At 40.4% G+C, this 25,294-nt stretch overlaps 1 protein-coding gene across 2 annotated transcripts in view; it reads right to left on the bottom strand.

Annotated features, from left to right (window-relative positions):
- The window catches only part of ADCY1 (adenylate cyclase 1), a 216,570-nt gene that overhangs the window by 69,845 nt on the left and 121,431 nt on the right, over nucleotides 1–25,294 (bottom strand). For both annotated transcript variants that reach the window (XR_006172716.2, XM_005300390.5), the window contains exons 5-7: nucleotides 18,363–18,490; nucleotides 3,594–3,752; nucleotides 1,633–1,774 (exon numbers count right to left, since the gene is read on the bottom strand). Coding sequence is in view for 1 of the 2 variants with exons in the window: in XM_005300390.5 (XP_005300447.2) it covers nucleotides 1,633–1,774; nucleotides 3,594–3,752; nucleotides 18,363–18,490 (429 nt within the window). In the remaining variant the exon portion in view is untranslated. The remainder of the gene's footprint in view (nucleotides 1–1,632; nucleotides 1,775–3,593; nucleotides 3,753–18,362; nucleotides 18,491–25,294) is intronic.

The raw sequence follows: 25,294 nt of genomic DNA, 5'->3' as shown, positions 1-25,294 counted from the left end.
CGGTCCCCTTGACTGACTTGATGAAGAAATCACTATCCCAAAGAGTTCAGTGGTCTTGGGAGTGTGAGGCAGCCTTTCAGGCATTAAAGGAACGGCTGACCCGGGAGCCGATCTTGGTCCATCCCAACTTTCAGAAACCCTTCATCCTGCAGACGGACGCATCGGAGGTAGGGATCGGAGCAGTACTGTCTCAAGGAGACACCAGAGAGGAACATCCCATATTCTACCTGAGGCGAAAACTGTTCCCCGGAGAGACCCGTTACTTGACTATAGAGAAAGAGGCCCTAGCTGTCAAATGGGCCACAGATTCTCTACAGGATTAGAGAAGGGTCAGGAAAGCACAAGTGCCTCTTCTTTGTACACAAGCCTACTCTTCACCCCCTCCCCCACCACATCTCAATAGATCTGGCAGGGGGCAGAGGAGGGGAACAGGGATAGGGGGAGCAAAGCTTTGGGAAGGCTGTGGATTGGAGGGGGGATACTGAGGGCATGTGGGGACTGTGGCTGAAGTGGATGAATGAACAGGGGCAACGAATCTGAGGCCTCAGGAGCAGCTCAGCTCATCAGGAGGAGGAGAATGAACACACTGGACAGAGTATTGAGTATTTGCTGTGCTACCCTTTTAAGATTTGCTCTAAGGCACTTGAATGATTAGCAAACACTGATGCAATGGTATATGGACTCAAAACCCGGGCTGGCTAACTCTAGCTTCTTCCCCTGACCTAGATAACTAGGCCTGTGCTGTAGAGCTCACATGGCAACTTTTTCAAACTCCCATGGTATGTTAGGTCAATTATGGGTGAGTTCATTTCACTTACTTTTCTGCTGCAGGCAAGACAAGACTGTAATCACTATTTTTGCTGCTTCTATCCCCTGGGGACTCCTTCAGGCCTAGTAAATGGGCCACTAGTATCACACATTATTGTAGAAAGGGTTAGGGGAGCATGATTGGGAATGTAAACATGTCCAAATGTGGACATGGGAGAGGGGAGAACAAAAAACAAACAAACAAAAAAGTACAAAGATGGAAGGTTTGATGTTCAGAAATGCTTATATAAAAGAAAAGAGGGAGAGAAGAATGAACTTCAGTCACTGGGGTGATATTTTATCACATACTATTTTACAGTACAGTTGCAGGGTTTGAATGAACCATCTGCTTTTCTGACAGTTCATACTTAAAAGTAGATTATTTTTCAGAGAATGATCAATTTTCCGAACTAATCATGTATGTTGTCCCCCTCCCTCCAAAATAAAAGATCCTATTTTCACAGACGGTTTGATGAAATGTTAATAATTAAGACATTACTTGCAGAGTTGTTGTAGCTGTGTTGGTCCCAGGATATGAGAGAGAGACAGGGTAGGTGAGGTAATACTTTTTATTGGACCAACTTCCGTTGGTGGAAGAGACAAGCTTTTGGGCTTCACAGAGCTGAAGAATTGCTCTGTGAATCTCACAAGCTTGTCCCTTCCACCAACGGAAGTTGGTCTGATAAAAGGTATTGCCTCACCTACCTTGTCTCTCTCAATAGTTAATATATATAGATATTGCCTCTGTTTTAAGGGTGGTTTCACAATATACTTGTTAAACTATGAAATTACACCATGGAACAAGCTAGAATTAGTGAAGCCTACCTTCCTTCGATGGGATGGCACAATAAAAAATGTTTCAATATTATGCTTCTTCAAGAAACTGTTCCTTTCATGGCCATACCCTGGTTCTACCTCATAGTCACCGTTTAGGCACTCTAAGGTGGTCTTTGTTATGTGAACTTTCCTAGAGAGAAAGACAGGAAAAAAGAATTTAAAGCAATGATGCATTATGAGCCAGGACCTATTCATTTGGGTGAAATCCACCACTGTGCAGAGGGCCAACACAAAGGTGAATTACATGCACAAACAGTAGGTGAATTTTTGTTGTAGGGCAGCTAAATTCTCGCAACCAACTAGAATGCAGAGGTGTTTTTAGCATATAAACTTCCTAAATTTAGCAGATGCTTTGAACAAATGTAAGTAACTATAGAGTACCACCTTAAATTGCAGTCTTGTTGATTTTACAAAGTATACAGGCATACATGTTATATTTCAAGTACTCTAGCTTTCTAAGTATTTATTAAAGCACTTGCTAGCGATACTGGTCCTCTGTTTGATGCATGCCACCCCACTCTTTAAATCTTACTAATGGCTGTTCTTTTTCTGCTATATAAAGGTCAGGTTTTTGTATTCACTTTCCCGTCCATTTACAACTCTGAGGGCTCGTCTGCATAAGTGTAATCGGGAAACTGAACCTCAATTAACTTTCAAAGTGGATTAGTTAAACCACATTAGGACTCTGGGTGGACACTCTAAATCAGCATTAAAGTGCCCTTAATTCAGTTTAGTTTAATTCACTTTGGAAGTGAAATAAGTTACACTGAATTACAGTCGCTTTAATTTCGAATAAGAGGGTCCACACAGGGGTTTAATGAAGTTTAATCCACTTTACATACACACAGTTGGTTAATTTGGATTAATTTTCCTGAATGTCCCCATGTAGACAAACCCTGATGGTCTCAATTTAGCCAACCTATTTTATTAGCTGCTCCCACCCATTCTGTTCTCCCAACAATGCCAGCTAGGTTTCTCTCCATTGGTCTATTTTTCCTGTAACTGTTTTTATATTTTCTTCTGTCACCCTTTACACATGGAACATTTTCATAGAAATTAACTGTAAAGGTATTACTTCTCTTAAATATCTTTTCAAATTCTTTTTACTGTGATGCCTTAAGATAAGAGTTTCCAAAGCAAACTAAACTAAACTACCAAAATCATCTATAGTAAACAAATGTCAGCCAAGTAGGAAATTTCCCATCTTACCCACAAGAATTAGCAGGCCCCACTTCTCCCTGTTCAGCAGAACACAAATTGTTTTGTAAAAATCCAACAAATCTCCAGTTGATACAGGGGGTCGTGTTCTAACATGCTTGCATGCCCTTAACTTGTACTCAAGAAAGCTCAATGCATCCTTGACATTTCAGTACCCAGTTAAATTACTAGCTCTCCAAGAGCACATGCAAATACATGATTTGCACACATACGCCTAGTATTTGGATACATATTTTAAGCACAAACTAATGTTTGCATGGCATTGGGCATGACTAACTTTGAAAATCTGACTCTGTAATGGTAATACTAAGCCACACATTTGGAGGCAGAGATGGGCAAACCCTCCCCTCCATTACACTGAGGTAACTCCATTTTACTGAGAGGAGTATTTAGCTCTTTCTTGACTAAAATTTTATCATTGCCTCATTCCTACCCTTCATATTTGGCAGTTTCTAGTGAAAAGCTTATTCAAAGGACATTTTACATTTTAACAGAATGTTGTTCACATTTACTTCTCTGAACCATTACTAACAGAAATCTACAGGTCACTCAACCCTAGTGTTCCTTAGGAGATGTTTGAACAGCAGGTAATACAGCCTATGAGAGTTCTTAATTTGAAATACCCTTATGTATCAATTATAGTAGTAATCGGCTTTGCAAAATACTTTCAGTTAAAGAGAGAAATAATTGATGCTCTCATTCAGGGCTGTAGTTTTTTCTTAGAGACTTACCCAGGCAATCCTCCAGTTTCCATTACATTTGCTAGAGTCACATCATTTGACCAGACATCATATTGCCATTTGCGGAGACCTAGGACCCCACAAAGCACCCTGCCTGTGTGTAGTCCAACTCTCATGTTGAGATCCACTTCAGTGGCTTCTGCTACAGACCTGCAATAGATGGTATCAGACCTTTAGAGAAGAACATTTCTTTCCATCACCTTCCTGTCTTTCTCCCAAGACTCATCGTTTCTACACATTGCCAACTGCAGAGAAATGATCTTTAAAAATTTCAGACCGGTGACATAGCCAGTTAAGGTTCTTGCCTTCCCAAGCTTTTGGAAAAGTTCAAACCCTGATTCATATCACTAATGAAATAGATTTGGTGATCTCATCCCAGCCCCCAGCGAATCAAAATCTCAGTATCCAATAGTGGATTTTCGCCTAGAATCTGGCTACTTCATGCTAGTTGCAAAATACAAATCCAAACAGCTCTGTGCTAGATGGGCAATTCCCTGTTCTGTTATCAGTGTAAGAGAAATGATCCCAGCAGTAGAAAAGTTGCTGCCACCACAATGTTCCCCAGAGGTGGATTTTCCATAGTCAGGACCCCGCATGTCACTGTCTATAGCACACTTGTAAAGCGGATTTATTTTCTCTTATTGCTCTCAGTTTTATTTCCTTTCACTTTTGCTCCTATAAAAACTTCTCTTTCTGGTCTCTTGGGGTAATGGCAAGTTTACCCAAGATCTAAACCATAATAATAATAATAGAATGTTTTGTTTCTTACAAGGAGTGAGTGTTTTAATTCCTAACTTTCAGCACCAAATGAAATTTTGATTTGATTTTCAGGTTTGAATGAATCCAAACACTCAAAGCAAAATTCAGTCAAAGATTATGTTTCACCTAATATCATCCAGAAAAAAATTCAGGGTTAAAGCAGATGTTATACATGGCTTCAATTGATATTGTGCCAGGGTCATCTGAAACTGGGTTAAAGTTCATTTGAAAAGTCTGTTCCTCTTAGCAAACCTTTTTGTGAACATGGGCCGAGATTCAAGTTTTGCAAACTGTACTATGAAGTTCTAGTTGCCACCTTCTCAGTATTTGCTATTAAATTTCTTGTGAAGCTTAGATCTCCTATCAAGATAAACAAAATACACTCTACTTGTAACTCAACTGATCCAGTGACAGTCAAACTACAGCACTTGCTTGTTTATCTTCTGTCTCCACTTATTTACCCACAGTTTTTTCTGTCATAAATTTTCCTGTTTCCTAATGCATATTTACTTTAGGCAGCTATGACAGCTGACAGCAAACTGATGGTGGAATCAAAAGAAAATTGTTGAAACTATCTTATTAAGTGTAATTTTAACCTGACATGCATCCAAGTAAACATATTTAAATACAGTATTACAAGGGATTGCTTTCAATTGAATATTAAAATGGACAATATTACTTTTAGAGTTCCTTCATTTCATAGAAAGCATACATTCTATTTATACAGCCTTTTTTCAGGTTAGAGGCTGGAGAATTTTGCCTGGTAATTCGTCTCACACAAAGACCAGGGGATTTATATGGGTAAAGGGATTTCACCATAAGCATTCATGCAAGGCACTGAGGGGAAGGTTGGTCTTGTGGGTAGAGCACTAAACTGGGATTGAAGAGCTCTGGTGTCAATTCCTAGCTCCACCCTAGACTTCCTGTGTGACCTTGGGCAAGTCACTTAATCTCTCTTTCTCTCAGTTCCCAGTCTGCCAAATGGAGATAACATTTCCCAGCCTTTGTCTGTAAATGGCACAGTGGTTGGCCTCTAGGTGTGACTGTAATACAGATTTATAGCAATGATAATAACGTGATTTGGAGGAGATGGTGCTAATCCTCTGTACTAAGGTGAATTCCATCCACTGTTTTCTCTTTGTGCATCAGAGAAAGTCCTAAACAATAAACATCAATAAAAATGTTTATCTTCTCTGATTTATTTCTTTATTCTGTAGTAATGTATTTGCTTGGCATTTTATCTTTTAGTTTTACTTTAGTTTTATTTGATGAACTCCACTTCATTTCATTGATTTAAAACTTACTGAGGTAAAAATAATTTTTTGAAGCATCTCTGATTGTTTAATTTCCTCCTCTACAATGATGCATATTTAAACACACCAGTAGTCATTTTCTTGTATTAATTTGCTTACTGCTCTCAAGATTTCAGAATCAGTAAGCGGGAAAGATTTGCCCTCCTCCCCCCCCACCCCCCAAGTCACACAAACATGATATTCCAGTCTTGATCCCTGTGCTCCTGCATGTAGTTGGGTTAGCTATTCAGAAATACATGGGGCTAGATTTTGTCTAGTCCTATGAGACCACCCAGGGAAGTAGGGTCCTCCTGACAGCCAGACACTAGATTCTCTGACTGAGGCTCAGGGAGCAAGGCTGTGCACATAAGACTTTCCCCTCACCTTACCTCTGTGAGCAAATGGGCATGAGGAGATGCCAGTGGGGAATATCAGGGATGGGGCAAAGTCTTGGCTCCACCCTCCATGCATCAGGCAGCTCAGCTGGCAAGACACGGGGGTGGTGGTAAGTAACCCAACAAAGGGTGAAGTAACACGATTGCTCAGCATAGGAAGGTAGCAGGGGAGGAACTGTGACTGAGCCGTAATATCTTTCCTCCTGTAGTAGCAAAGCTATCCACTGCCCCATATGCAGGGCTGAGCCTCAAGGCTCAATCTAGCCTGAAGAGATTTACATTTTATACACGCAGGAACTGTAATTAGCTGTTAAAAGTCAGTGTTAAAGTCATCTCACTCAGGTGGCATTAAGAGGACTTTTTATTTCTAACAATTGACAACAATCTATTGCACGGAAACTGCAAAATCTTACACATGTGCTTAGGAGCTATGTCCACAGTTAGGATTGCATTCTAAAATGGGGCATAAATTCCTGTCTCTCTCTAGAAGTAGGTGGCCAGCTGGGGTGAATTTCACACAGGATTAATTTTATGCTGTTTGAATTTTCCATGTAGGTTTTAATTTCGGTTCGCTCCATACATTTTTAATCAGAAACTTTTGAATTTGGGCTGTGGCTAAAATTTCCCTGCAGCAACTTTTCATTGTTGACTGACATCTCTTTGAAAACATTGTCTTTTTCCACATAACGTGGCAGAGAGGCAGACCCGAAGAAGACCGATGCAAGAGGGAGTTTCATTTTGAAAAATGCTGACTCTTATGTAATTGTTAGCATTTATTCACACTATACTCAAAAAGTTTATGCGCTGAGCACACAAACCTGATGGGGGCCAGGAGTACACAAGTCTGATTGGTAGATGGTGGTGATGCCAGGTGTTTATAAGTTTGATTGATTGGGGGTTGGGGGAGGGCCAGTTCATAAAAGCTTCTCTGGGAGGAGCTACATTCTTCTATAAGATTTTTTTCTACAGCAGGGAAGGGCTAACATGCAACTGCCAAGGGATGAAATACTCTCTTGTTGCATTTCTACCCTCCACCCCCATAGGTCCGCCCCCATCCAATACCCAACCCAGTTAAGTATTAACACCCTATGAAATTAATACACAAAAAACTGTTGTGAAGCAGTTAGGATGCAACACGCACAACCTACCTGACACTAACCCACAAAATCAAGGAAATGGAAAATTAACCCCCCTAACAGTACATACCCTTCACCCCCACTCACAAGCACACACCTTACCATTACCACACCAAGAATACACCACAGACCATGCACTATGACAGGGGTGGGCAAGTTTTTGGCCTGAGGGCCACATTGGAGTTGCAAAACTGTACAGAGGGCTGGGTAGGGAAGGCTGTGCCTCCCCAAACAGCCTGACCCTTGCCCCCATCCGCCCCCTCTCACTTCCCACCCTCTGACTACCCCCCTCAGAACTCCCGACCCATCCAGCCACTACCACCCCCAGCTCCTTGTCCCCTGACCACTCCCAACCACCCCCCCGGGACCCCATCCCCATTCAACTCCCCCTGCTCCCTGTCCCCTGACCCCTATCCACACCCCTGCCTGCTGACAGGCCCCTTGGGACTCCCATGCCTATCCAACCCTGCCCATTTCCCATCCCCTGACTGCCCCCCCCAGAACCTCCACCCCATCCAACCGCCCTCTGCTCCCTGTCCCCTAACTTCCCCCCACAACCCTCCGCCCCCTTACCATGCTGCTCAGAGATGCAGAAGCTCACAGCCCCGCCACCCAGGCAGAGGCAGTTGTGCTCCCCGCGCGGCAGCGTTGCTGCAGGGGGACGGGACAGCAAGGGAGAGGCCGGGGGGCTAGCCTTCCTGGATGGGAGCTCAGAGGCCAGGCAGGACGGTCCCGCGGGCCGGCTGTGGCCCGTGGGCTGTAGTTTGCCCACCTCTGCACTATGACCTTAACTCTGCCCCTACAGGGATACCAGCCTTCCATCACCTCCTTTAACCACCCATCTATGCGCAGCCTTTTACCAAACTAGCTTTTTGCAATACAATAACCTATTTCCCCAAACTTCCACAACTGTTAGTGCTGGGGAAAAAGTAAAGTGTGTACATAAAATGGCAAAAACAGGGCGAAGCTAGGTTTGCCGTGCATGGTCTGTGATATATGGTAGGAGTGGTAATTGTAAAATATGTGCTTGTGGATGGAAGAATGGAGAGTATGTACTATTACCTGGGTTAATTTTTCATTTCTTTGTTTTCGCGGGCTTGTGTCAGGCACGTTGCGTGTGTTGCATCCATAATTTCTTCATGATGGAAGTTGTGTATTAATAATTATTGTATTTATGTCCTATTCTGTGAACTATACTCTCCTTCCTGGTAAGTGGTGCTTCCCTATTAACTTCAGTGTTGCCTGGTGTTACGAAAGGAAGAATTAAGCCCACATGTACATTAACATCATTAACTAAAAAGAGTCTGGTTTACCATTTAGCAGAGTAAACACAGACGTTTGCTCACTTTTGGCACGTCAAAATGCTTTGAAAAATAATTTTTAACATTTGTTCTTATGTTACAGTGTCCGGGCAGCTTTGCAAAAGTTAAAGTTGAAAAATCCTTTCCATTCTAACCCCCTAATTCTAAACTGTCATTACTTTCTCAAAATTATACCATTTGGGTTATAATTTCTTAAATCGGGTCTTAACCAGAGATGAATTTTCACTGGAAATTTGAAGATAATCAGTTTAAGATATATCTGAATTAGGTAAGAGTTAAAAAGAGAAACACACACTTTAATTAAAAAAAACAAAAACAAAGAGAGGTAACCACAAATGTTTGCACATTCTTACTATGTCTAAATGTTTGAAAAATAATTCAGCTCTTGCTCTTCTGTTATAGTGTTGTGGGTTTAGTGTTTTTATTTTAAAAACACCTTTCATTTTTGTGCTTAATTAATTCAAACTGATCATTTTGAACATTCAGACTAAGGTCACAATCCTGCACACACGTATGCATGTGCTTACCTTTACTCATATGAGCAGTCCCACTGATGCCAGCGAGACGATTCACATGGGTAAATGTAAGTACATTCATGAGAGTTTCAAGATTAGGGCCTTACTAGCCTTTATATAGTCTATTACATAACATAGTAGCTGTGTATTAACTGGAGTCAAGTACCTGCAAGTTCCTGTGCATAAATTATTATTTTGTATTCACAAAATACTAAAAAATCTTTCATATTACAAAAAAAAGTATGTTGAAACTCACATTAAATGTAAAGGGAAGGGGAAGGAAATATTCCCAAAAAGGGAAAAGAGGCACAGTCCATCAAGACCTTGAAACTATTCTTTCTCTGTTCTAAATGTCCTCAAAGGAAAACAAAAACTCATCTTTTAAGGAAATACAATTTCCCAGTTTTGAAAAGCATAACAAAATTTGTCTTCAAAGTTCTAGTTAGAGATCTCAAAAGATAGAGTAAATACTACATTACTGATTATTACATGTTAAGGAAAGCGAGCTTTGCAATATAGTCATGGATCATGAAGTAGAATCTGAAGGCATTTTGTGCTTTGTTCCATTAATACAAAATCTAAATTGCAAATGTATTTCTACCCTCTTCCCAGAGGCTCCAAACTGTGTCAATGATATTTGTATCATTATTAAAGCCAAGCAGAAAAATTAAAAAAAACACTGTTCATGTATATTTGTTCAAATTTTAAAATTCTCAATTTGCTTTGGGTGTGTTTGTACCTCTTTTGCAATTAGTTTCCATGAATTTTCTAGCAAACATATGAAAAATGGGGAATATTAAGCAACTATTAATGAATACATTGGGGAGCAAGTTTCAGACACAAAATTTCAGCGTGTCCTCCTAATGTCGTGACATTTCTGTCTAATCAAAAAACGAATAAAAATTGTTCTATGTGAATATTAGAAATTCACTACAATCTGCTCATTAACAATCCACAGGCCAAGAACTATTTGCCAAAAGTATTCAGTAAATAATTTCAAATTAAGAATACATTTCTGAAAGTCACCAGCTATTCAAGGACAACCATATTACTAGAAAAGAAATTGAAGTTTGTCAAATTATTCATTCCATAGATTATTTCTGTAGCTAATGATTCAGTTTTTTGCTTTCTAAACTGTACCCAGAAACAAACTGAGGCTGAAATTCACTCTACCCTCATAATCCTAGTATATTGTGGATCCGTGTAAATGGCCTATGGGTAGATGAAATCCACTCTACCAGCCCAGCCTCTGCTGCTCCTTTAATTTTAAGAAATTATGGACTTAGCTACAATTATTTCACATAGCTCTTACAAACTATCAAACTCATTTTAAAGAAGCTGAACAGTTATCAGATGGAAATGCATTTCAGAATAGATCAGTAGTGACTGAGTTTGAACTGACAGCACTGAAATAAGAAAATGCTTTTTATCCCATTTCCCACAAGTCATTCAGTTCCCACCTTCATTTACCATGTAAGTCCAAAAGTGTCTGCATACAAGTAGATATTTCCTGGTAAAGCCAAAGACGAGCTTTTCTAGCTATTTAAGTGTATGAACTTAGAAAGCAAAGTCTAAAGAATTCCCAGCTGGTGGTCCTTAAATATTAGGAACAGAGTATGTCCCTTGAAGTTTTCCTAGATACTTTTAGGATGGTAGTTCCATTTAAGAACCATCAGGAATCAGTTAGCTCATGGATGCTGATGACAAAGACTGTCTTACTATGAATTGCCTCCAGATTATCTGAATGTTTTTGAATAAATGTATTAACTGCTATGACAGATGCCATGTCTGGGAGGACCACACACTATCATATTCTTCTGTTGTTTAATATGGGTGTTTCACCGGAGAGTACAGAATACATAACAACTGAGTGCCATTTGTATAGCTACATAGTGTATACTGTGGGCCAGTCTTTGAAAGGCAAACATCTTAATTGGATCCCTAAATCCCAATGCCAAGATTTAAAAAAAAAATAGAAGGCAAATGTCAGGCTCCTAAATCCATGTTCAGACACCTAAATAAATTGCCTGATTTTCAAAAGTACCGGGCAGTCAGCAGTTCCCATTAAAATCAATTCACCTGATACCAAGTGTTTATAAGACTTAACAATGTATTACACATCCTCAACAGTAGGAATGGATAAAGCAGTCTGGGTAAAATATGGGCTGAAATGTTACCACACTCATGAACTGAACAACACAGACACTTCTATGATCCATGTCAAAGTCACACCTAATTCTGTATTGCAGGCAACAGCCTTCTGAGAATGCGCCTCAGCTGACTTAGAGCTGTTGTAACGGCTGTACGCTAACCAAACTCTCAGGCCCTAGCTTAGGGATATATCTGCTTAGGGAGAAAAAGGGTAAAGGCAGGCCAGGAGTGAAAATGGAATATGTCTGTAATAGCCATTTTCTGCTTGTCCGAGTCCATAGGATGCCATGAGAAGCAGAACATAAGTAAGGCTACAATTTAGACACGGATATTTTTAGTAAAAGTCATGGACAGGTCATGGGCAATAACCAAAAAGTTATGGCCAGTGACCTGACTTTTACTAAAAATACCCCTAACTAAATCTTACCTGCTGAGGGGGTGGGGGGAATGGTGCTCCAGCGGACGCTGCTGCTCCTGGGGGTGGAGGGCAGTTCGGGGCTCTGGTGCCGCTGCTGCTCCTGTTGGGAGGGGCAGTCCAGTGCCCCGCCACCATCGCTGCTCCTCTGGGCCGAGGGTGGCCTGGAGCACCACAACTGCTCCTGGACCGCTGCTCCAGGGCAGTGCCCGGGGCCAGTTGCCTGGGGCCGCCGGAGCAAAGGCTGGGGCGGCTGCAGAAGTCACGGAGGTCCCAGAATCCATGACTTCCAGGACCTCCCTGAAAGATTCGCAGCCTTAAACATAAGAAAAAGCAGCTTCAGGTCTGCTCTAATTTACCCCAGGGAAAAACAGGCTCTTTGCTGACTCAGAATATATAGTGGGATAAAGTGGCTTAAAGCCACTTTCCTTCACATTCCCATCTATTCTTGCCCCAAATGCAGGGAAGAACCTTACCTTATCCTGTTAGCTCCCACAGTTAAACAGAACTGGACCAGGTGAATATTTGGATGGGAACACCTAAGTGCTGCTGGAAGTGCTATTAGTGATTCAGCTATGGCATGCTTCCCTCTGTATTGAATCTGCGCCCCAGCGTGAGGCTGTAGTGTGATATGTGCCATCTAGCTGAGGAGCGGTATACCCAAGGATAGTGATTAAAGATCCCCTAACACTTTTCACAAGCTTATGAATGTTAACCCCAGTGTTCTGGCCACATTCCAACTGTAATATTTATCTCCTCCTTACCCATATTCTGTCTTCATTTTCAATTGGATACATTACACTTCATTTCCTGCCCTGTGGCACTACTGAGTATGATTAAATAATTCCCACATTACATCCCTGAAGAGGCTGTATTTCTATCCTGAGCAAAGGAATTTTTTATATGTAATTAGTATATCAGTTTTTGAAATACTTTTGGATCCTTTGGAATGAAAGATGCAAGTTATTATTTTCTGTTTAAAGACTCATACATCTCCCACCTTTAAACGAGGCTGAGGCACCCACTTCCACCCACTCTACTGGGGAGTAGCCAGCAGCCTGGAAAACTTGAGTTACATAATAAATATACCCTGGCAGTTACATAATAAATATATGATTTTTGAAAGTAAAATACCATCATAAATAATACTGATGACTGAAACCTTCAAGGTGTGACAAGCAATTTAAATAAGATGAAGCGAAAGAATCCCTGGCTTAAATACTATTAAAAAGTGAGATGATGACACCTGCCACATACTGATGAGAAGCTAAAGAATATGGGCATGTTTAACTATGTCACTAATGAATCTAATAAAAAAAGATTTATGGGCAGAATTCACACCCATGCTGTGGGCCAACAAGTTCTATGTAACAATTAACTCCACCTCAAGTCTCACTTAAGACTTAAATGGGGCATACGCCTTGTGCTGTATCCCTGCACAGTGGTGAATGTTTCCATTACCCTAGGGCTATGTAGGAATTCAGCATGCAGAACAAGGGTAGGATTGTAGCCTAAGCAATCTCTACTATGAAAGAGATGCCTCACACACCGACCATAGTCTGACTTGGATTGCGCATTTGAAGAGATTACTCTGAGGAGGAAAGAAGTTGGGGCAATGATAGGAAATTTTCAATATATTTCTTAGAGAATCTCCCAGCACCTCTTGGATCACTTTACTGGTAACAAGGAGAAGCACCATCAAATGGAACCTAAATGCAGGGCCATATTTAGGGCATTTAGAAAAGGAGCATCTGCATGGACATGTTAGAGAGCACGTACCATATTGAGCCTAGGGACTATACAAAAATGTAGTAGAAGACAGTCCCTGCCCTAAAGAGTTTGCAGTCTAAGACCCTGTTACTGCAAGCACTTGTGCACATACATAACATTGCACAAATAGAACTACTCACATGTGTAAGTGTTTGGAGGATCAGGGGCTAACTCGATACACTGAGGACTTTTTTGTCCATCCCAAAGAAAGCTTTACTCCTAGTGTTCCTGTAAATTGGAAATGTCTATTGCGATTACCTTCTCGTTAAACCCTTTCAGAAGATCCACCAGGTGAATATCAAACAGCTCAAACAGATGATTTTTCATTTAATTGTGTAATGTGACAAGGCTGATACTAGGGATGGAACCTTTCTCCAGCCAAGGATTTATACCAGCAATACACCTCTTCTGCAGTGGGGCAAACAGACCTTGAGAAGCTCACTAGTTCTACAGCTCTGATGTTGCCTGAAATGAAGGGTAATGTAAATACCTAAAATGCTTCCACAGCTCATGGAACTGATGAACAGCAGCATCTTCATCTTTGGAATCACTAACCAGACTGATGGACTATAATTAAAGTTGAAATTCAATTTCCATTATAAACTGTGCCTTAAATCCCCTTTTTCATTTGCTCATTACACACTCAAACTAAATTCCTTTGGAGTCTGAAATTTTCCAAGCTTGTTCTCTGCACAGAAGTAAAAAAAAAAAAAAAATTTTTTTTAACCTATGCATCGACAAAATCCAGTTAGCAGCTCTTGAGTTCTGTGAATGTCTGTTGGCTTGGCTATACATTCCAATCAATCTAATCTCTGTACACATAGCTCAACAGTGTCGGACTGGATGATGCTCCCTGTCGCAGTATTATGTACTGGGTCTGGATCCAGGCTAGTCTCTGCCTCAGTTTCCCCTTTAGTTCCAAGGGGAATTGCCTGTCCGAATTTCCCAACCTTCCCAGGAAGGCCTCACTGCCATGCCCAGAGTATTTCAGGCCCTTCTTCTAGGGCACCAGTTTATTAATTCAATCAAAGCTCACAATCAGTGCAGGCTGCTGGGACCCAGAGGTCTTTCATTCTACTCCCCAATCTTTCTGTTCCAGGGCTAGTCATAGGAGCCAACCTCTCTCCTGCAGATCCCCACTTTCAACTGAGGGCTCTCAGCCCTTTGTGAGGCTCACCTGACCCCCTCCCCAGCTGAGTCTGATAAACTGAACAGGGCTGGTTGGTCCTAGATTCCTGGCCCTTAAAGGGGCAGGCCACCCTGGTACACTCTTATTAAAGCGAGGAAAATGTTTGCAGTGATTTCAAAGGCAACAATAGCTGTTCCCTGACCCCCTTCTGATTTCGAGATGATCACAGTTTCTATGTTAGTTAAGGCATACGCAGCAGGTCTGGGTCTTGCAATCCTTACTCACACAAGTAGTTCCATTGAAATCAACGGATTACTTAAATGTGTGAAAGATGAAGGATTGGCCTCTGCCAATTTAACTCTCTCTATAAATCTGACACCACCAATTACTGCTCCGTCAACCTTGACTCTTCTTCATTTTGCCCTCTCCCACCATCTCCTAATCTCCAATGCACACACTGTGCTGTCTTTTCCAATTTATTAAACCCTGTCAAAAAGAAAATGCTGAAGTTGCCTGTTACTTATCTTCTACCATGAGTTCTCACTGACTATGCCTAGATAATACACAGCAGCCCATCTGCTTCATTCCCCCTTCTCTAATTTGACTTATTGATGTTTACTTTATCATGATAGCAGACATAAATGCAAACATAAAAAGAGAATATGCTCCATTTCTAATATTAGCATAAATGAGATATCCAAAGAGTGGGCAGCTCAAGTGATATCATTACACTACATATATACACATGAAAGAGAGTCCAACTAATGAAATTATAGATTAACTTTCATATTTAAAAATAGGTAAGAGGAGGAAGCAGTGCCTTTGCATACATTTTAAATGAGAAGTTCACAGAATTTGTAGAAGGTCTATGTGTCTAACTTTACTTCTCCCCAATCCAAAGACTTTCTATAAGTGGAACACCTATTTATTACAGAAGGAATGCTATGCATAGATGGCTTTGCAGGATACATTTATTTAGTAAAGACAATAATGATTCTGATCCCATCATGTATATCTGAATTGCTGAAATATTCCTTGTTACTATGTTTTAACTGTGTTTACATAACAAAACTAAAATAATAATAATTATTATTACATAGTAAAAGAAATAATAATAGATCTTTAGGTTTGTATATCATCTTTCATCCTAAAATGCTTTACAAATTTCACAATATATACAATACAACAGGAATTTATACTGGATGAATGGATGGCTGAAAATGGACAAGTTTATCCAAACCTCTTAACATTTTGGTTATTTTGATAAATGGGACATAGAACCAAATCATGCCTGAGCTCATGTATCACAAGGAGACAGAAATGCGATACAGCCACTACCTAGATCAGATTTTTCTCTGCCTTTTTCAGCACTATGGAATTCTCCTGAAAGGAAGTCCAATGGACTATGCCACCACAAAGCTCCAGAGCTAGTATGGAGATACAGAATTGTGTGTCTATTGCCATGTATCTCCAAAGGATCTGCAAGGTTTAGAAGACACAATCCTTGCCGTGACTTCAATGCAGACAAACCCAACTCTCAAAAGAACTTGGAATAATAATAATAAATAATAATAATAATAATAGGGGAGAACCCCATAAATTTTTCCACAGCTCCAAGCCCCTTCATGAAACAGCATGATCTGGCTCTTATACAGCTATTTTATATGAATGGAACACAGGATGGTGTGGTCGTCATCGGCGTACATTTCAGGTTCTATCAGCATGCGTTGCAGATAGTCACATTACATACAGGTGGCAAAGTCACTTTTGAGTTATGAAGGTCGCAAGTGCCAGTAAGACTTTTACAGCACAGCACACCATCATGTATTGTAGAGCTGTCCTATATGATAGACAAAAATACTCATAGCAATGTTTGAGAGAGTTTTTTCAAATGTGTTGAGGATTGTTTTTTTCATAATGCGCTGACTGTGAAACTATGGCCTCAATTATCCTGTTTGCTTGTGCTCTGGTCTGATTGCTTTAAATGGACTTTGTACACATATAACAGACAGCATGCTCTGGCCCCCAGTATCTTCGTCCAGATGTTCAGGTCTCAGAAATATAACTAATGCATTAAAAATATCCCTAAAAAGTACTTAATATCTCACCAATTTAAACCTAGCATTCAGAGCCATTCCTAGGCTAAGAGTGAATGCCAAGTCCCCGCCATAGGGAAGTTGGGAAGCTCCCATTTCAAGACTTAGAGTTTTGTCAGATATCTGTCCTTAAATCTGTCCTTGACCAAGAACTGAATTTGCCCATTCTGCAACTTGGGCAATTAGAATTCTGGGAGCGCTGGGAGTGCTGCAAAATTTACCTTTGGACTGCAGAGGAAACATTTATTTGGCAAGCTGATTTAAAAAATAGATAAACATGGCAACTGTGCAGAAACTACTCAATAGTGACTGGAATGTTAGTCTAAGTCCTAAGAGAGATGGATCAGTGAGCAGAGCGGAGGTGAAACGATCAAAGTTACATGCTAATTCATTTATCACGTGGCTCTGTAAGATAACACATGGATATTGCCTCCAAATATGTGGGATAGATAAAGACTGAGAAGCAGACTAAGACAGAAAGATACTACATTGTAAGGCACTATAGGCTCTTCATAACATTTCTTTAAAATCAGTACTGAAATGTTCCTGAGGACTACAAATTATGTCTTTCAAAAATTATATAACTTCAAGGCATTTTTTTGATCACTCTACATAAAACTATAGCACAAAATGTTTTACTGCCTGTTTTCAAATTAAAGGCTAGACTGTACCTTGATTTATGTACCTCTGCTGGGGACTAAGGGGCTGTAGGTGTGTAAGGATCACTTCTCTTCCTCCCCCAAGCAGGTAAGTAATGAGGAGAGGTGGAGCCTTGGCTCTGGTCCCTCTCCTGTCAATGGGACAGCCAGTGCTAGGGGTAGGGGCAGGGGCAGTAATTAGCTACTGGTAAGAACTAATAGCCAATTACTATCCCCCCTCAGAACAGGGCTCCTGGAGTGTCACTCCCACAGGGCTTGTGGGAGAGCCATAATCTAGTCCTAAGGCACTAGCATTACATAACTCAGTGTGGCAATGTGTATTTATATGTAGCATGACTATGTGTCTGTGTGTTCACATATATATTGTCTTTGAAATATTAGATACATGGTAGTGAAGAAACCACACAACGTCGTCTCCCTCCGCTCCCTCCCCAATGTCAGTATATGAAATACATTTCCAGCTCTTGCTTAGTAACTAGCAGGTCATTCAGAACTCTCTCACATTCACACTTTGCCTTTTGGTAAAAAGGCAATCAGTTCAGAGCTCTGAAGCATAACCAAAACTTCTCTGAGAGGCAAAATGAATTTCACATTACAACTCTGATGAAAGGCAAAATAAAAGTTTCAAAATGACATACAGAAAGGCAAAAATCAGAGTGAACAATTGATTTGGGAATATGAACACACACAACGGATATACATCAAAGTCTGTTTGGAATTTACATACAAGTGGGTGAACTGAGAGTCGTTTTAATATTGAACAAGCAGGAATTAGATTCCCTGCTTACTGGTTCAATGCACATTGCTATGGCAAATAGTAATAGAGGTAGTTCATGAGTTCCCCTTTTCTCTCCCCCCTCACTGCACGGCACATGTGCACGCACACACAAACTCATTTTTTCTCATCAAACTGATTAAATGGAGTAGAAAAGCAGTGCCTAGAATGCACTGTGTAAAAACAAGATTCTCTCATGGCACAAGTGAACCACTGTAAAGGTTTACATGAGCATAGTACCAGCAGAAACTGCCACTCCCTTAATAACACACATCACAAACATGGCAGGGATGATACTGTTTCCCATTGGGCACTGAAGCCTGAGAACAATGACTGAGATACTTACGTGATGGTGTCAATCATATCCAGTCCCATTTCGACACAGCAGTGGGCATGGTCCGTTTTGGGCTGTGTCAATCCTGATACACAATAGTAACAGTCCCCTAGAATTTTAATTCTTCTGCAGTGGTTTTCCTTTAATAAAAACAGACAGGAATAATAAATTATAAAAAATATTTACAATAGAAATCACATATTTCTGCATAACAAACTTTTTTCATATAAAGTTTATTTGGTCATAGTAAACAATCTACAATTCTGCAATCTACAATGCAGAAGCCATGAGGTCCCAATGCTGAACTGTCACCTTCTGTATATCAAATAGGGTAATCAGTCCAGTTTTGTTCAGTTGGGCAATATTATAATTCCAGATTACAAAGCAACGTTGTGACAGTATGTTTTCCAATAGAGAAGCCTCAAATCAAAACACCGTATCTTAACAGTCACAAACAGTGCATAAGTTTGGATCCAAACTTTGCATCTGGACTGCATGTCTATAATCGTTCAAACCAAAAGGCTGGAACCGAACTACCTCTGAACATTGGAGAAATTTGGATTCAGATGAATTTGTGACTCAAACCCATCTGTAATTTACAAGGCAGGTGTTTTTGTTGTTGTTGTTGCTATGGTGGTGGTATTTTGTTTCTTTGTTTCTTTCTTTTTTTTTTTTTTTAAGAAGATGCTCATTGGTCTGTATTACCAATACATAAATCTGATAGGGCAAACTCATTCTCAATTTAAATTGAACATGACATATGGGTAGAACAGAAGATGCAGTCATGCACTGTTACTGAATTTGTCTCATATTTACATGGGCTGGCAAGTTTTTCAGTAGCAAGCGTATGACTAAATCTCCCATGATTTGAAGAAGAAATGATGGGAGGTGGTGACAGCTATATTATTTTCAGCAGCACCTTCACCACTTGCAAACTAGAACACTGCTTAGTAATAATGCAGCATCATAGGGGTTGAGTTGCTTGTCAGATCTCTGTCCAAAGCCCTGACATGGAGGGTGTTTCCAGTGATCCAATGCACAGCTGCCAGCTAGGACCTCACACATAGAACTATACTGAAATTGTTACTCATTTGTTTGGGACAGTGACTATGTTGAATGGTGAAAGGTAACAACAAATTGGAGATCAGGAAATTCAATTAATGTAGTTGGTACATGATATGAAATATTACTATATAGTCCTGACCAACAACCCAGGACAATGTAGGTAGGGACTGTTTTCCTGAAACCCCTGGTCAGGATCTGGCAATAACACAGTTAAACAAGAAAAGACGGTGATGGTATCCATTGCAACAAGGACTGCACAAAACCCCTGGTGAAAGCAGTGACACAAAGTACCTAAATAAACCAGATTAAAGACTCCCACTTTTATGGCTAGGATTATGAAGGCACGTGCCTCATGGGAACAGGGAATCAGGGAACAAAAACAATAGCACATGTCTCACCCCATCACCACATATACTTGTAACAACAAATAGCAAACAATTTGGTAAAAACTTTAAGATTAAGAGCTGTTTACTGTGTTTTCTAAAATATATAAGTATTTCTGACTGGTGAACAAGTCTGTATGTATACACACACACACACACCTATAAATTATATATAAAATAAACATCTGTCCTTGAACAGAAAAGAGGGCGAAATCTGTAAAATGAATGGTGAATAGTTTGCCCAACTCCTTTTATACAGCAAATAAAAGAGTAGGCCATTCTTTCCAGGTATGTTCTAACTAGCAGCATAGATATTTTAGTAGGTCAGCTAACTGTTTAATATGCCTTAGCGCATGATTTGGACTGTATTAGTCTTTATATTTGTATAATTTCATCATCATTATTTGGAAACGTCAAAATGCTTTATGATGCAAAATAACTTCTGTTAAAGAATATGTGTATTTGGCAGTTATTCTTCAAAATTATGCTTTATTGCCTAGGAACCCAATATTGCAATGTGAATGTGCTTAAGTTTAACCACTACAACTGGGGCCTTAGTTAGGGCCATTCCTGCAGCCCATACTCAGGAATATTCTTATAGATTTTATTGCAAGTTTTAAGTAAGTAAGGACTGCAGATCAAGCCCTAAGTATTTTAAGATCCTTGACTGAATGACAGTATTAGTGGAAGGAATGATTACTACAAACAACATACCTATGAATATACAATCCAGGAAGTCTAGCCTGACATGAAACACCTCTTCTTACTCCATGTACTAACTTTTGAACAGGAACTGCTAAATTATGCTGACAAATTAAGCATTTTTAATGGAGCAAATTATGGAGCAGAGGTAGCTGCTCCAGAGTAAAGACTGAAACCCGCTTTTTGGCCTACCCTACATAAAGTTTTTTTCAGCTTCAAATTTGGTATGTGTGGTCTGTGACCAGCAGATGACTGCTTGACCTAATCAGAAGTTAGTTGAACAAAGCCACTTAGAAATATGGATGCAGAAAATTAATTGTGCCACATTGCTTCTTCAATGCCTACTTACAAAATGGCTTGAATGAAAGACTTAGTTTTATTAGAGAGAGCTAGGTGTACAGTACTGCATAAACCACCTGTGAGATGATGTCAAGGGAACATACTAAGTTTTCAGGATCATCACAGCAGCAAATCAGAATCCAGCAGATGTAAGGATTGTTGGGTACTCCAAGGTGTAAGATAAGACAGAGTTTTTATTATAACTATGTGTATTACCATAGCGCCTGGGAACCCCTTGTACTAAGCATTCTACAAGCACAGAACAAAGGATGTTCCCTGCTCCAAAGAGTTTACAATTTAAATATAAGACAAGAGAAAACAGATGGATAAAGACATACAGACCAGGAAGAACAATGAGACAATGTTGGTCAGCACGATAGCCAGCAGTCCCAGCAACCTAACTGTTGTCAAGATTTTTGTAAGCATCATGGGAAGGAGAGTTTTAAGGAGAGGTTTTTTATTATTATTATTTTATATCTCTGTAATTTTATTAATTATTATTATTATTGTTCCTTTCCCTTCCCCAGCCTGGACATAAAATAAGGGAGAAATCAGCTGCATTCCCTTCAAAAAATACTGTATGGTTGATAACTACTCTTCCTACATCAGCTATCACTCAGACAGAGAAAACCACCCCATTGCAAAAAAATTTTTAAGATTGGTTGTGATTTAACCACGTCTTTCATCAAATTTAATGAAACACACATGGTGGTTGAGGTAATATCTTTTATTGAACCAGCTTCTGTTAGTGGAAGGGACAAGCTTGTGAACTCCACCATCATTCCTTTAGCCCCCCCTCCCATCCCAAAAAAACAAAAACAAAAAACAAAACAAACACGCTTATGGAGGACCTTGGCCTAAATCATCTGCACGGCTTTGAAAAATCCCACTATTCTTTATCAGGTCTTTTCCTCACTCATATCTATTTATAGCAACTGACTAATGCACAGTGATCTGTAGGAGCTTGTTTGATTTTCTTCTTGCTGCTCTCTCTCTCTGTATGAGGTTGATTTCCAGTGCTAATAGTGAATCTATATGTGAACAATCCCTTTAACTTGATATGCATGTTAACAAAAGAAACCCTTTCTTTTTCTCAATTTTGTTTTATTGAAACTCCCAGAAACCACCTGAGTCAACAACAGTGATAGTTATTCCACAACAGTGATAGTTATAAATTCAAGTCAACATTGATTCAGGCAGCTCCTGTAATAGTTGATCATTTTGGCCTCATGAGTGTAATAGAAGGCACCAGGGTCTGCCAGCATTTCCAGCCCACTGCACCCGCCAACCAGGCCGTCCACCTGCAGGGTTTAATCAAAATACTTCCAAAATGAGCTGCAGAGAGTTCCCTCCAGACAAGAGAGCAATTTGTTGGTATCAGGTGGATGCCTAAATCTACAACTTCACAGATGGCAGACTCTTTCAAGTTGCTAAGTAACCTTTACATTTTCAACTGAAGTGTCTTATAAACCCATTGGTCTCCTCTGAGTGGGACAAGGGGAGCTTTCTTAATTCAGAAAAGGTTCTGTTTTTACATCTCTTCAAATTTTCTTGCAAAAGTCCTGTTTGCCACCTCGGGATACGGAATACAAAACTGGAATCTCAGATACATTAGATGAAGCCCCTTGTACCGCTCAACCCAAATTATGTTTCATGCTCAGCGGTTAAAGATTTTTAAACAAAATAAAGGGAACAGAATTCACAGAGGAAGAAAGGACCACATAAAAAGGTATTAAAGTTTTGACCTTGAAGGAACTCTTAATAAATGCTTGAGTCCCCCTGAAGCCAATGCTTTGCTAGCTCAGCACTTAGGACTATAACTGAGAGACCTTCTCAACTGCCAAATTCTAACAAGCTCTAGAATTGCTTTTTGTTTGTCTGGTGCCAGCAGAGGAGATAGACAGATGCTGATGGGCATACAGCTGTCTGCTCTGCAGGCTTTATTGTTCTGGCTGCAAAACTGAAACTAACTAACATGAAAGTGAGGCTTTGCACTAGGGACGGGGGAGACCATAGAGCTCCCTGAACATTTAAAGGGACAAGGCATCATATTGTTGATCAATGCAACTCCCTTTTTGTACAGGACTGATAAAGAAATTTGTTGTTACATGAACAGATCTAGGTCAACACTTTGAAAATATTGGACATATCTACACTTGAGACATCTTGCTTGAGCTAGTGCATTGAAAATAGAAATATAACTGCAGCAACATGGGAAGCGGGAAGGGGTAGCCACCTCAAGTGCAATCCTGCCCAGGACCCTGGGTACATAATCAGGCAGCCAGTCCATACTAATGCCCACAATGCCATGACTACACTTCTAGTTTAGTACAGATATGTCTGCCCAAGCTGGAAATTACACCTTCAGCTCAAGTATAGATGTAATCACTGATGCTTTTAGTTTACTGTTACAGATATTAGAAAGTTACCAATGCAGAGATCAGATGCTTCTCTATTTAGAACACAGTGGAAGCTCTAGGGTTGCAACTATCTATCAGGGCTACAGCATAGTTTCTGTGCACCAAACCCCCTCCTCCACCCCCAAAAGAGCAAAAAATGAAGACTAGTTAAATTTAATTAAGACGAACAAACTCTTAAAATCTAAATGTCAAATGTAGCCCTAAGGTAACTCCATTAACTTCAGGGATAAATTTGACCTTATTTGACTTAAATACAGTTAACTCAGTGTTTGACATATGGATCCAACTTACTTTCTGTGGGCCTATTTTAACCTGTTTTGCAGTTATGTTCTTTGAACAAGTTTATTGCTTAACCCCTCTGGAGTCACAATCCATGAATGGGGGATGGAGGGAAATCTGTTAAGAGGTAACATTTTTTATTAGTAGAAAAAGCAAGAAAATGTATATCCGCTGAGCCACAGAAAGAGCTCGTTCACCATAGGAGCTAGATTTGGGCTCAGTTCTGCTGTGCAGAGCTACAGGAACAATTAACAAGAACTAGGAAAAGATGCAGAAGCAGGGCTCCCCATCTCTTCCGCTACAGACTCCAATAGCCCTACTCCCTCTCCCAGACAGCTCATGGACATGATAAAGAGTAATACTTAGCTCTTATACCAGCTAGACAGAATGAATGTGAATTCAGTTACCGCTTAACAACCTATTTAAAATGATTACAAGAACCAGAGTATTTAAAAAAAGCAAACAACAAAAATAACCCCCCATATACATATTCGGCTATTTAAATTAAATACGGGAGTCAGTTTGTGCTTGATAGGCACAGGCCTGCATTGGAGATGGTGCTGAGTTTCACTCTCTCAGGGGAAGCTCCTACCTAACCTCAGGCTTTTGGCGAGAGACCCAAGCTTTTGTGAGATTTCTCAGTCCTGCCTCCATGGTGCTGCAATCATGAGACTGGCCTTGCATAGAACAGAGAAGTAGGCATATGGGTCTTGTCTGGGCAGGCTGGAAAGACAACAGCTCTTGGGCTCTTCTTCCTCCATACACATTTGGAATCATTATTGCCCTGGTCTTTTAAAAAATACATTTTCTTTATGCTCATTTCCTGCCTCGCATGTCAAAGAGGAGAGGGAAACTGCTAAAACTGGAACATCTCTGGCTTTTCAATTTCTCACTGAAGCCCCAGGAGGGATTGTGCAAGAGCTCCAGGGAGTGCAACGGGAATGTACTCAGCATGGTGAGCAAGCTCCCCCCTCTGTGGCTAGCCAGTGCAGAAGAGAGGAAGGACTGCAGGGCCTCATCGCCCCCCTATTATCTCTGGGGTGTCTTCAATTCATGGCGGTCACAGGTGTGATCAATGAGTAACTGGCCCTTGACTGAGGGAGCAGTCTCTTTGCGCTCCCTCTCTCCTTATATATTTTCCTTGCTTCTCTTTGTTCCCCATTTTCACTTCTCTCTGCTACCCCCCTTTCTCCCCTCATTTTTCTGTTCCTCTACACCAGTCCCCAACGTCCAGAATAGCCACAACCTTTGTTGGCAGTTTTGGTCCTGCAGCCTTTATGTGAGTAGCTCACTGTAGTTATTCACAGGAGTTAGGGACATGGGACCAGATTTCCCGCTGCAGACAAGTGGCATGGCACCACTGATTTACACTAGTCAAGCATCTAGCTCTCAGGATCCAGCCCTTAGCCTATTTAACACCCACTGAAACCATCACAAATGTATCCTTGTTTTAGGGACTAAATATAAAATGATTGTTAGAACAGGAACAACCCCTCCTTCCCCCCACAAGATCATATAATTGCAAGACAAAAAACAACAACAACAACAACAACAACCCCCTCAATATTTAATCTGTTTTCCCTAATCTAGGACCTAATTCTGCTCCCACAGAAAACCAATGGAATTTTTACCATTGACTTCAGTGGGAACAAGATAAGGCCCCTATTATTTCATTAATGGCTGTACAGACCTTTGAAGATGTGCCATAAAAATGATAACAAGTAATGTTGCTTTTGTTATCCAGTCTAGCTTCTTT

This window comes from Chrysemys picta, chromosome 2 (assembly GCF_011386835.1).
Source record: "Chrysemys picta bellii isolate R12L10 chromosome 2, ASM1138683v2, whole genome shotgun sequence".
NCBI lineage: Eukaryota > Metazoa > Chordata > Testudines > Emydidae > Chrysemys > Chrysemys picta.
Note: the sequence above shows the minus strand (reverse complement) of the source record. Positions and strands in the feature narration are given on the sequence as shown.